The sequence below is a fragment of the Perca flavescens genome, chromosome 12 (genome assembly GCF_004354835.1).
Source record: "Perca flavescens isolate YP-PL-M2 chromosome 12, PFLA_1.0, whole genome shotgun sequence".
Lineage (NCBI taxonomy): Eukaryota > Metazoa > Chordata > Actinopteri > Perciformes > Percidae > Perca > Perca flavescens.
The window spans coordinates 7969953-7983643 of record NC_041342.1 but is presented as its reverse complement, the minus strand read 5'-3'; the positions used below and the strand labels follow the sequence as shown (position 1 = coordinate 7983643).

General features: G+C 38.3%; 1 protein-coding gene and 1 long non-coding RNA gene across 2 annotated transcripts; both read left to right on the top strand.

The window, feature by feature from the left end:
* Positions 1 to 2547: 2547 nt before the first annotated feature.
* Positions 2548 to 4974, top strand: LOC114565216 (uncharacterized). Its single transcript, XM_028593123.1, has 4 exons — positions 2548 to 2731; positions 3989 to 4122; positions 4353 to 4518; positions 4695 to 4974. Exons 1-4 carry the CDS (start codon positions 2622 to 2624, stop codon positions 4972 to 4974), a joined length of 690 nt encoding a protein of 229 aa, XP_028448924.1. The 5' UTR covers positions 2548 to 2621.
* A 2405-nt stretch (positions 4975 to 7379) lies between these two features.
* LOC114565887 (uncharacterized) lies at positions 7380 to 10736 on the top strand. Its single transcript, XR_003693995.1, has 9 exons — positions 7380 to 7531; positions 7805 to 8031; positions 8352 to 8497; positions 8684 to 8761; positions 8857 to 9071; positions 9208 to 9459; positions 9600 to 9754; positions 9996 to 10233; positions 10487 to 10736. It is a non-coding gene; the product is annotated as an uncharacterized LOC114565887 (long non-coding RNA).
* The last annotated feature ends 2955 nt before the right edge of the window (positions 10737 to 13691 follow it).

The following is a 13691-nucleotide window of genomic DNA, read 5'->3' as shown; positions in this document are numbered from 1 at the left end:
GAAATGGTACAAAGGTAAGTGGGGAACTGCCTGAGGTAAAAAAAAAGTAAGGTTACCCAAAACTGAAAAATAATGTAAGCTACATTTCAGTATTTTACAAAAAGGCCTTTTTCAGGGAACAAGAAATGGTTAAATAACGTAAAGCTGTTCTGCAGCAATGGAGGTTGATCAAGCTTTGAGAGTTGGTGCTACCAATTCCCATAGGTGTTCCAACTTGTCTGGATTACTTACAACCCCCTCTGTTAGTATAAAAGTATTGTTGGAACACACTGTGGTACCATACCCTCGTGAGCATTATTTGAACAGTATTGTACTGCAGAAAGTAGTGTGTTGCCATAAAAATGGCGGAAAAAGGCAATTAACAATGGAAGAGAGACAGACCATCATAACACTTAAGAATGTTGGTCTTTCCTACAGAGAAATTGCGAAGAAAGTCAAGGTGTCCGTGAGTACAGTATTCTTCACCATCAAAAGGCACTTAGAAACTGGGGGAAACTGACAGGAAGAGGTCTGGCAGACCCAAAGCCACAACAGAATCAGAAGACAAGTTTCTGAGAGTCAACAGCTTACGTGATAGGCGGCTCACAGTACAACAGCTTCAAGCACAGCTTAATAGTGGTCGTAATAAGCAAGTCTCAGTTTCAACTGTAAAGAGAAGACTTGGAGCTGCAGGTTTGATAGGTCGAGTTGCAACAAGAAAGCCATTGCTAAGACGTCAGAATAAGAAAAAGAGGCTTGCCTGGGCAAAGAAACATCGCCAATGGACTACTGAAGACTGGAAGAAGGTGTTATGGACTGATTGAAATCTTCGGTTCATCACGCAGGATTTTTGTACACCGTTGAGTAGGCGAAAGGATGGTTCCTCAGTGTGTGACATCAACTGTCAAACATGGAGGAGGAAGCATGATGGTCTGGGGCTGTTTTGCTGGATCCAGGGTCAGTGATTTGTACAGAGTGAAAGGCACCCGGAACCAAAACGACTACCACAGTATTTTGCAGCGCCATGCAGTACCCTCTGGTATGGGCCTAGTTGGTCAGGGGTTCATCCTACAGCAAGATAATGACCCAAAACATAAGTCCAAGCTATGACAGAACTACCTTAGCGAAAAAGAACAAGATGGTAAGCTTAAAAACATGGAGTGGCCAGCAAAGTCACCAGACTTAAACCCCATTGAGCTGGTTTGGGATGAACTGGACAGAAAAGTGAAAGCAAAGCAACCTACAAGTGCCACACATTTATGGGAACTTCTGCAACAGAGTTGGGAAGAAGTTTCTGAAGAATATTTGATTTCCATTGTAGAAAGAATGCCACGAGTGTGTTCAGCTGTTGTATCTGTCAAAGGGGGCTACTTTGATGAGTCAAAAATTAGAATACATTTTGGTTTATAAATTGATTCCATGATTTCTTTTTTAACTTTCAATTTTTCATCTTTCATTTCAGAGTACAAAACACATTGAACTGCATGAATTTCAATAAAAACCTGGAAAAATTGGGGTGTTCTAAAACTTTTGACCGGTAGTGTATAACAAAGAATGTATAATACAAAAATGTTGACGTGAGAAGAATCAATCAAGATTTAAAAAAAAAGAAGCCTGAAATGATAAACTTTATGTGATGAATCTAGAATATAAAGTTTCACTTTATACTATAATTTTATAAAATGCACCTGTGTCGCTACACAATGGCTTCATTTAAAAGCTCAAGTAAAGTTGTTGGTTTAAAATTGCCTGTAAGCTGCTGTCATTTTTTACTTTTGAAGAGTTGAGACTGGGTGTAGGCAATTGTCAGGCTATAGCATTAAACAATTAAAGGAAGTGAAACACTTATTCTTTGAAATTCATTTAGGTGGTTTTCTGTTAATTAATTCCCACAACTCAAGCAGGTTGTTAGAGAATGTTTAAATATGATATGTAGGCTGGTGAAATCACCGTTCTCTATATATATATATATATATATATATATATATATATATATATATATATATATATATATATATACACACACATATAGTACAGGCCAAAAGTTTGGACACACCTTCTCATTCAATGCGTTTCCTTTATTTTCCTGACTATTTACATTGTAGATTCTCACTGAAGGCATCAAAACACATATGGAATTATGCACTAGGTGTGAAATACCTGAAAACATGTCTTATATTTTAGATTCTTCAAAGTAGCCACCCTTTGCTTTTTTATTAATAAGGGAAAACATTCCATTAATTAACCCTGACAAGGCACACCTGTGAAGTGAAAACCATTTTCAGGTGACTACCTCATGAAGCTCATTGAGAGAACACCAAGGGTCTGCAGCGCTATCAAAAAAAGCACATAAAATAAAGAAACACATTGAATGAGAAGGTGTGTCCAAACTTTTGGCCTGTGTATATATATATATATATATATATATATATATATATATATATGTGTGTGTGTGTGTGTCTTTAAATAAGGCTTTTTGGAAAATGTATGGGAAATTTAATTCCGGAACCTGAACCGCTAAATAAGGGGGTGGTCACTTGAGCTCTATTTAAGGATAGGCCTACAATCTGTTTTTAATCAATAGACGACGACTACTACTGCTAGCAGCTACTAGCTACTACTATCCTGCTTATTTTAAGAAGATGGCTAGGATAAACTTTATTTCACAGTGCAAGTGGACATTGGATGACTGCACTCGTCTTCTGCAGACCAATGATGTCGGGCCTTCTCTGTTGGAATCCACATTAACAAGGTGAGAGTTTGAGCTGAGAAATGCAGTTTTGTTTACAATATTGCTAGTGAATGTCAAGTTGAACCAGTGTCTGGGTTAGTTTTTGTTAACGTTAGCCATGTCAAAGCACCTGAATTTAGTAAGAGGATGACCATGACTTCTGTAGCTATTAGGATTAACTTCAATGTAACGTAACGTCAACCTGGCTCATTCATTCAAACCTTTTATTTAACAAGGAAAAACTCCTTGAGATTACAAATCTCTTTTACAAGAGGGTCCTGGCAAGTGGCAGCAGCTTGGTTTCAATAAATGCAAAGACAATAACGAAATAAAAACCAGACACACTTTCACTCATCATATTCAAACACCAATGTCATCATAAAGAAAATCTGGGTCCTAAATCAATTTAAAAACAATGACACACAGAATGCCTTTCTGCAAGGTCTTTTAGAAAGCCTTTAAAATAATAAAGTGAGACCAACTTCTTCAACTGTAGCTCATCCTGAAGCTGATTCCATGCAGGTGCTCCATAATTATCGTAGCTCTCTGTAAGTTTACTGGGAAAGTAACGTTAACAGTTCGAGATTTCATTTCAAACTAAGAACTAAAGCTTGGTAGTTTTAGCAGTGTGAACAAAACAATGTTGGGCTAAAGTTATATGGCTGTTGTGGTGAGCAGTTATTGTAAAACTAACGTTTAGCCAGCTAACGTTCTATTCCTAATGCATTGCAGATAAATTTGTCGGAAGGTTAATTTATGAGTGCTTGCTTGTATAGGCTAATTGAATCTGAAAATCAATGCACTCGAGCCGCAGGTGAATCAACTGGTCTCTGGGACACATTGTTCCATCATTCTTGTCGTTAAAGGAGTTAATGATCAGGATTAAAAATCAAACTATGAACTCTCAGGTGCGTCGTGTTAGTTGTAGTGACTATAAAGTCATCAGGTATTTCAATTGTCCGATCATCTGTCCTATACATTTAATTGACACCCCTTTTTCCTGTCTAGGATACTTGGAGTGCATGTGTAATGAGATGCTAGTGAATCTTAATGGGAAACGAAATGTTCTCTCCCTTGGTGTACAGCATTGTATAGCCTAAATCTTGTTCCTGATTGAATCTCATTTTAAATAGTCTTTTTCTGCAGTCCTAAGAATTCCTATCCCAATGTAATTCCCCTTCCCAGTTATGTTAAGTCAAATTTAGACTCTAGACACTCTACTGAATTGTTTCCGGCCAATAATCTTGATGTTAAATCTTTAAATTTCCTGGGTTCTAGGTTGGAGACCATGCAGAGGAGCCTTGAATGGGCAAGGGGGAGGCTGTTGGATGTTCAAGCAACAGATTGCTTACTTGGAGACCTAGCTCAATATATCAATGAAGTAACTACATGTAGATGGCATGAACAAAAAGGTAAATTAAAATGACACTGCATCACAGATTGTGATGGTACGTTTGTAGCTAGATTGCTTCACGTCTTCCCACTCTTGCTTAAGTATTCTCAAATTTAAAATGGTAATGGTTCATTACAATACCGCTGAACATCAATATCAGATCCTTCAGACATCCACACAGAACACAAACTGCAATTCTAACAAATTCACTTGATGACATTATTATTCTGTTGCGTTATTCTGTTGCAGCCAGTTCATCTTACCAGGCTCCACTGGCTTGGACTGGTGCTAGAGGTCCGCCTCACTTTTCCATCTCTCCAGAGCAACTATCTTTCCTGAAATCATGTGGCTTTACAGTGTCACAGACTGCAGATATTCTGCATGTTTCTTCAGCTACAGTCAAACGACGTTTGAGGTAAGTTGCATTAGGACCTAATATTGCTGTGATATCTTGCTGACTTGACAAGCAGTTGATGGATTACAAATGTGTGGTTTATGTGACACTTTTTTATTTATTTTATTATTTTTTTTATTTTATTAAACTTATCACATACATGCATACAGTGATTCTGTAATTCATTTACTTCTCAGGAGGTTCAATTTGACCTGCTCTGCGTCATACTCTGACATGTCAGACTCTGCCCTGGATGAAATGGTTAAAGATCTTGTAGTTGGGAATGACCTACTTGGACCAGAGTCTGTCAGGGCACAACTACGGTCACAGGGAATTTGTGTACAGAGACGCAGAGTGCGAGAGTGTATGCGGCGGGTTGACCCAAGGGCAGCCGCCCTTAGAACAATGACGCAGAGATTGCACCGAAGAGCATATCGCGTGGCTGGACCAAATTCCTTGATGGGAACCACAAACTGATAAGATGTGTTTTTTTTTTTTTGTGTGTGTGTGTGTATATATATATATATATATATATATATATATATATATATATATATATATATATATATATATATATATAAATAAAATCAAGACTTTTTTTTTTCTCCTCATCCAGAACCAAAAAGTTTTGTAGGTGCACTAAAGGGTTAAAGTAATTTTCACTGTTTTCTACTATAACGCTACCTAATTTAAAATGTGCTCTTTAAATATTTCCCAGTGTTTTCACCCCGCCTTTTTTCTTTCTTTTTTTTTCCTTTCAGAGTTTTGTCGTCAGATCCTTGCGCAGTTTTATTGGAGAGGATGGCTGAGAGGAGAAGTCGTTTCAGGGCAAGAATAAATGACCTAAGGGACAGAATGAACGCACAATTTAATCATTTATTGAATGAGGATGGTCCGGAGGAGGAAACTGATGTTTTATCAAGGCAAGAGGCACAACCTTTTCTTAATTTGCGTTTATATTTTATTTATATAACGTTATGCCACTATAGTTTTGTGTGGCTTAGCACCAGTCTATAATTAAGTTGGTTCCTTTGCAATTTGGGCATGTACTTTTATGTCTTTTAGTCTTATCTCTCTCTGCTAACAGCGAAAACAATGACTACAAAGCAGGTCGCATAGCTAATGCATGATTTGTACAAGGTGAGCAGAAGTTAACTAAAGCTAGCTTTACCAATTTGTAAGAACTAACGTCAGTGTAACGTTAACTAATAACCGCTAATTTATATTGGTAGCGGCCTTTTCATTTTCCCGGGATTATCCCTTATTTTACAGTTCTATCCCGCGGATATACCTTTTAAATATTTCCCCGTAAATTTCCGTATTTTCAACATTTCTATTAAAAAAAACAAGACAAATGTTTGCTACGCTCCCCTCCAGTAAGCTAATGTGGAACATTACAACAGTGACAAGAAGTCAGTGGCACAGTCAATAAAACAAGAACAACGGCAGCGCGAGGAGGGAGGGAAAGATGGATGGATGGATGGATGGATGGATGGATGGATGGATGGCGCTGCGTTCTACAGGGTATTTCACTTGCATATACCCCTTAAAAATAGACACGTGCGACCGCTTATTTTAAAATCCCAGGTATAGTCAACAGCTGGTTAAATGTTGCTGTCCTACATTTTGACTCTCCACTAAACTTTTCATTCACGCCTTTTTTGTTTAACACTAACTACTTACTGGAGGCCAACTTGGACCACCAAGGGGGTCCTTGCCAGTCTCTTCCATAGGTTTTTGCCTGCTCTAGAGCTGACTCACGTAAACAACTTAGTTGGACATAGGCAAATTGCTTGAAACTGTTTTAATAAACTAGTTTGGGTGAAAATGTTTCAACATTTGATGTTACATTTTAAAATTGGATAAAAATGTTTTCAATGTAAATAACTATTTAAAAGAAACCAAATTAAGTAATGCAATGAATTGCAGATTACAGATGTTTCGAAATTCTGAGAGCAGTGGACCCCTACGTCGTCGACAAAGGTGCAGATGTTACGCCCCTGAAAAAGGGGAGAAATAATCACAAGAGTGATGCGCAGGTGTTTCCTCACTGAGAACTTTAGTGTAATTCCATTTTACAACAGTACCACATTTTACACAACAGATCTACAGGAAATGGTTTTGTAGGGTACAAGGCTTATAAAAGTTACAATAACGTAAACTGTAATTCAATAAAACATATACAACTTTTTCAATATAACTGTTAAACACCAATTAGTTTTAGCTCAGTACTATAACTAAATGTATCACAAATGTCAAAGTGCTTGAAACACATTGAAACATTATACAGATAAAACCTCAAAATAGATATTAAATGCGTACATGTTAATTCACAATTGACATAAAATGGCGTCTACTCTCAGTACGGAGCTATTTTTCTCTGTACCAGAGCGGGGCTCCGCTCGCACGCACGCACGCGCGCACACACACACACACATTACGTTCTGCAAACTTAACTCTAACTTACTTAAAATGTTACTAACACCTTAAACACTATTGACATGTTAAAAAGTAGGAAGTTATTAAATGAATTCCGTTTTATCAATAACATACCTGAAAAAGGGGAGAAATAATCACAAGAGTGATGCGCAGGTGTTTCCTCACTGAGAACTTTAGTGTAATGAGGAAAAGACCGCGATTCCCCCGGGAACTTGGGTGGAGACCAAAGCAATCGATCTCAGGCTCATAGATTAAGAGCATTTAGTAGATCACAGATTAACACTTTTACCCTTAAATTATGCACCACAAAATAAAGTAATGAATATGTTTACACATTCTTCTTACAATTTATATGCGTGACAGATTTTAACACAATTATATGAACTTTATCACTCTCTGTGAACTATGTACTGAGAGCATGATCCTTTTAACATGAGCTATTTTAGAATCCTCACATGCTATAAACTTACTAATACCTTTAGTGTATAACAGGCTATGAGTATTTCCTTTACCCTGTCACACAGAGCAAGGCGACAAATTACTTTTAAAGTATCCCTTCTGAAGAATTCCATTCAGAGGATTACTTCACGTATGGGTAAGTCTATCCAGCTGTTACCATGACATTTTGGTCTCAATTGTTTCAGCGTACCCTTTTATGCATGTGTTCTTCACTTTATCTACCCACTGTATGTGTTAGTTGAATAAGTTATTCCCACATCACTGAACTCATTTGATATTCCACTTAATTGTCTTTGCACGTGTCACTAGGTACAAAGCAACAACATGCAGCTATTACTGAAATGCATTTAGCAGCTTGCAATGAATGGGCTATTGACAAAGGTAATGCTTTTGTTTGATGCTTTGTCAGATGCCACTGAACCTCGCCGGGTCGTTGTACCCCTGGATTTAGAGCAAGATGAATTCCTTCAAGTCCTGAGGGACACTTTTCCTGATTTGCATGCTCAGCAAAGTCTTCAGTTATGCAGAGTCAGTGGCCAAAGACTGGTCATTCCTCTGAACTTGAACACTATGTGCCCCAGTGAAATACATCGGAATAATGCCTTGCACCGGTCAAACCTGTACATTCGGCCACAGGTATGCAAATATGTGTGTGAAGATTTTCAGTACCATACTTAAGGATTGACTGCATTTACATATTTAAGCGAAAATAATTTCGGATCAGGTGGATCTCACAGTTATATTTATGTAATTGTGAATCCTTTAAGAGCAGATTCTGTACATTGTCATCTAGAGCAAGAAAATATTGCACCTTAAGTCAAATCAGACTAAATGTTTTATGCTAGGTACAGTATATATATCAGGTAATTATGTAACATGAATTTAGATTAGTTGTATATGCTGTGACATGAGTGGTTAGTACATTAATGTATGCAGTAAGTGTGTATTCTTTTCAGGGTCAACCAAATGAGGTTTCGTTGGGCACTTTCACCCAGTCCAAAGGACCGCCAGTCCAGGCTCCAGCTGCTACTGTCACCCAGTCCACAGGACCGCCAGTCCATTCTACAGTCGCCACTGGTAGCCATAATCCTGAGGATATGAGGTTTGTTTGGCTATTGGTTTGTTGAAATATTCATGGCCACTTTTTTTTTTTTTTTTTTTTTCTTCTTTCTTTTTCAGGATAAGCTTTGAATGTGAATTTACTGAAAACAGTTTGTGTGCTGTTGACTGACCCCAATGTTTGAACTGCCTTTCCTAATCATCATATTGTATCATCTGTGTGACATAGGGAAGAGTTCTACATGGACTCCTCTGAATCAGAAGTTGAAATCCTCTCTGTTCTCCAGTCGGGTGCAACAGCCCCAATGTATGCAAATATAGGATTTTTTTTTTATAAATGTGTATACCCTATATGGCCTGATTATGCATGTGTGGTCATTGTTTTGTTTTCTGTGTTCTCAGGATGTCAAATGTCTGGCTGACATTTTGAAAGACTTTCAAAATGACCATCTAGACCTCAGTTGCAGTATCACAGTCATTGCCAGGCGCAAAAACATTCTTCAGAGTGCATGTGTTGCTCTAAGCAGGAGCTATTTTGCCTGGCATAAACTGCCACATATCGAGTTCGTTGGGGAGATGGCAGAGGACTATGGAGGTCCAAGGAGAGAGTATTTCAGGTTAATTCAAAATTGTATGCATTCTGCTTAAAAGGTCATGGGAACAGTGGTACCTTTTCAGATGTGCCATTATTTTGAAGACCATATATAAGATGTTTTGTCTCTTTTTTTTTTTTTTTTTTTTTTTTTTACACAGACTCCATGATTGAATTGCAGGAAAAGATGGGCATTTTCCAAGGAAGACCAGGGCGGCTGCTTTTCAGCTATGGCACAAAACAAGTTTTACACTGCGGGAAAGCTGGTGGCCTGGTCCATTATGCACAATGGACCAGGTGTCCGATGCCTGAACCCAGACTTATTTCTGCTCATGTGTGGCCAGAAGCCTGAGATGACCTCCTTTGACCTGGATATTTTCCAGGAAGAGGAGTTGAAGATGAAGCTTGAAAATGTAGGTTTTAAAAGAATAACACATTACTTATTTTTATAACTTGCATTACTATCTTCAAACATTGTCTAAACAGGTTTTGTCCACAGTAACCTAAAAATCTATATTGACTACAAATATAACTCATTTATTGGTCTACTCAGGTTGTGAGATGCGGCACCAGTGAGGGGTTAGAGGAGCTCAAATGCACAATGGGGGACTGGATAGCTGACTGTGGTGTGCCAAACATTTACACAGCCTCTGTCAGGGACCTGCCTACAATTCACGGGCAAATAGTTACTCATTACTTATACCACAGGTAAAAAAAAAGGGAGAAAAAAGATGGGGTTCTAAGCACACTTGCATAGCTGGATTTTGAACACAGTGCTTCAGACCAAACACTTTAATGTAATCTCATTGTTTTCAGTCGTGTAAATTGAGTTACTGAATATTAATTGGATATTTGTAGTTATGTTGACAGTTTTTGTCATACTGTTAGACTATTTAATACTGAATGTGTTATTGATGTGAAAATATTGACATTAATCAATGTGTTAAAGGTGGCCAGTATGGTCCAACAGTTCATTGCCGGGATGAATTCATGTGGCCAGATGTGGGAAATTGTGGCGATGAACTGGAGAGAGTTCCTCCCACTGTTCACAAATGCAACACAGAAACTCTCCAGGAATGACATCAGGAACCTCTTCACAATATCCTGGAGTCCACAGGGCAGCAACCACAGAGAACAGGAGGAGGAGACGGTCTTCCAGTGGGAGTGCTGGCTGATGTCCATTCAAGGTGTGTGACACTAGCTGTTTGTAAGAAGGACAACTGAATATTTTTGATGCTATGACTGTTTTTGTTTTTGCTACCATTGGAAGAATTAGGATCTTGATAGATAAATGGCTCTCAAAAATTGCTATGTAAGGATCCCACACGCACACACACACCTTGGACACCCCTGAATACTAAATTTACATTCTGAAGTTCTTGCATACAACTATAATTTGTTCCTTTTTAACAGCCATTTGATTTTACTGTGTTTCAGCAGAAGAGGAGATGGATATTTCCTTTGAGGAGTTGCTGGTGTTTGTGACAGGGGCCGATTCTATCCCCCCTCTTGGGTTCCCGCAGAAATGCCAGCTTGACTTCTATAATCAGGAGGATGGGAGCTGCCGCATTCCTTATTCATCAACATATAGCCTTTGCCTTTTCCTCCCGAGAGGGGTTACAGAAGAAGAGGAGTTCAGAAGACTTATGTTCCTTGCCCTGAAAGGGTCTCTTGGTTTTGGGAAGGTGTGAGGTAGAACAAAAAGTGTTCATTTAATGGGAAGTAGGCATTGGATTGTTTACACCAATAAAATATCTGAATATCTGATTTGAAATCTTATTTATTTTAACTATTATGATAAACAAATTGAAGTGTCATGATTTATATTCTGATGCTATTTATTTAACGTTTGTAGCTAAAATAAACTACAGTATGTATGCCTACTTATTTAAGGGAGTGTCTTAGTGCCACATAGAGGTTTGATTAGGCTAATGAAAGGAGGAACAACAACTCGGATGTAGTTTATTACTTTAATATGCTTTAGGATTAAATCACAAAAGCATCCCCATTTGCATTAAACATTCTCATAAAATCACCTAATCTTTGGTTTCTAGCTAAATCTAAAAAGATAACATCTGGACTTCTTTCTTATGTGTAGAAAGTAGCTGAAAACCTAGCTGTGGTAGGGCTGTGCCTTTCCACAGGCCAGGAAGTCCATCCACAATGTCATGAAGGTGGCTGAAAACCTAATCAGATTTGCTCTTTGTGGAGAAGTTCTACCAGACCAGGTTTCAAGGTGCATCGTGTAGGAACAGACTTGCTGTTCTGCCTCCAGTGGTCCAATCGTCTGTGCTGCTTCATCCAAACCAAGACCTGCTGAATGAAAGCTTACACACAAGTTGTGCATTTGCTGAACAGTCAGTTGCACACACCAATATAGGCTACTCCCAGTTGAAAGCCTACAATTTCATTATTTACGTTATTATCATTAGGCCACTTACTTGTACTGTTATCTCCTTTCACCTAATAATGTAGGAAGTAGGCCTAAGCATGTTGGTGGACTTGTTACATCAATAGTTGGTATGGATGTATACACTTCAAGTCTTTAAAGCCTGTTAAAAACGAATTTCTATAGTGTGAGTGCCCCCTAGTGGATATCTTGCATTATTTTTTTTTTATTTATTTAACCTTTATTTAACCAGGAAGAAACTCATTGAGATTAAAAATCTCTTTTTCAAGAGTGTCCTGGCCAAGGCAGGCAGCAGTACAACCACACATACAATACATGCAAATACAAAACACTAAGAACACAAAACAACTGAAACAGCAAATCCCTCAAAGTCAACCACAATCTTAACCGAATTTCTATAGTTTGAGTGCCCCCTAGTGGATATCTTGCATTATGTTTGGATTGTGGCTCTTCAAATCAACTGGATGGTTGTATTGGTTCTATTAATAAAAGTAGGGGGAAACACAGACGTTATTTACTTAATATGTAGCTACAATACAGGGATATCAATCAAAACTAGCTCATTCATTTTGCAAGGTGAAAGTCCGTGGTTTTAATTATTGGAGGTTGGTGCACTTATTTTACCAAGAGCGAGTTAGGACAATATCAGTCCCCTTTATATAATTATATCTGCAGCAAACCTTTCACAAATGATAACCTATTCAAAGATAACACAATACAGTTTATCTGCATACAATTTTAGTTTACCGATTGACAAACTAATAGAAAAATAAACTGTACAAAAAAAAATCTCTCCCAAATCCACCAAGCTTTGTTCATACTTGTGCTGGGTTGGATTAATGTGGTCTGTTGTTGTTCTTTACTGATTGGTTGATAACAGTACAAATGTATTGGCTTTGGAAAAGACAGGGTGGAACTCATTATCATATATACTACATGTCGTCTGACGCGTTGTTACGCGTACTGAGCCACGTAAAAAGCGGCGTTAGATGAGCATCCCACAGCGTTTTTTACGGCGTTTTGCATGGTACGCGTATTGAGCCACGTAAAAAGCGGCGTTAGATGAGCATTCCACGGCGTTTTTTACGGCGTTTTGTCATTAGACGACGTAAAAGACGATGTCCTGACCGTTCAAAACAGGTAGGAAAGTGACGTAATGTGAGCTTTTTGGCGTTCCATACCCTGCACCCGTGGATCGCGTCCTGCGAGTGGCGGCCCGTTCCGTTGTTGTGGCCGGCGTGTGACGCTTCATTTCCCCGTTGTCGCGTCCCCCAGCGCAGAATCGCGTCCTGCAAGTGGCGGCCCGTCCCGTTGTTGTGGCCGGCGTGTGATGCTTCATTTCCCCGTTGTCGCGTCCCCCAGAGCAGGTTCACCTGTACACGTTCAAAAGTCGTTGCATATACACAAAAAAAACGTCAAAATAAGTTGTTGCATATACACGAAAAAAACGACAAAATTGTAAACTGTACACAAATTTATGAATCAAAATAACGTGACTATTACACGACCTGGCGTGGGACCGGGTTGCAAAAAATTATGGAGTTAGCTCAGTCTCTATATTAATGAATGCACACAGAAGGATACACAAATGTATTTCAGGATTTATATATATATATATAAAACACAAGTAGGGATGCAAATATTAGTTGTTGGTACAATTATAGTCTGAAAAATAATCACGGTTTTACAATTATCAAGATTATTATACATTAATTAATTTCACTGCTAATGTGTAATACATGAACATTCTAGATTTTATTGTTATTTATTGCTGCCTTTTGAAACAGAAATAAGTTTAGAATGTTTTGAAAATGATTATATGATCAATCATCAAATCATTAATCATTCAAATTCATCACTAAATTCACCTGAACAAATTATAGACTAGAGATGAATAAGTCACACCACAAACACAGGCCAAATTGGCAACAACAGTGCTCTCCTTTTGGCCCTGAAAAAGCTTGAAACAGCTCTGCTAGTTGGTGTGTCTATAAGTTTGAGGAGCTGCTAGACAAGATGCACCGGTCACAGGGAGATGTGCAGCATGTTGCCAAAGAATAAATGCGATAGGAAGTAAGTAAGTAACGTTAAGTGTTAACATCAGTTACATGATTGAGCTGTGGAAGAGTTTTTACTCATACAAACGTAACGTTATCATCAGTGCACTCACTGTAAATGCAAACGTCAGCACCTAAGTCGTTAGCTGTTAACTGTAATGTTATCGTTAACAAGCTA

Excerpts from the sequence above, each read along its gene's own strand:
- LOC114565216 (XM_028593123.1), top strand. The coding sequence starts at position 2,622 with ATGGCTAGGATAAACTTTATTTCACAGTGCAAGTGGACATTGGATGAC. Across the intron at positions 2,732-3,988 it reads TTGGAATCCACATTAACAAG|GTTGGAGACCATGCAGAGGA; the intron begins GTGAGAGTTTGA and ends CCTGGGTTCTAG. Across the intron at positions 4,123-4,352 it reads TAGATGGCATGAACAAAAAG|CCAGTTCATCTTACCAGGCT; the intron begins GTAAATTAAAAT and ends ATTCTGTTGCAG.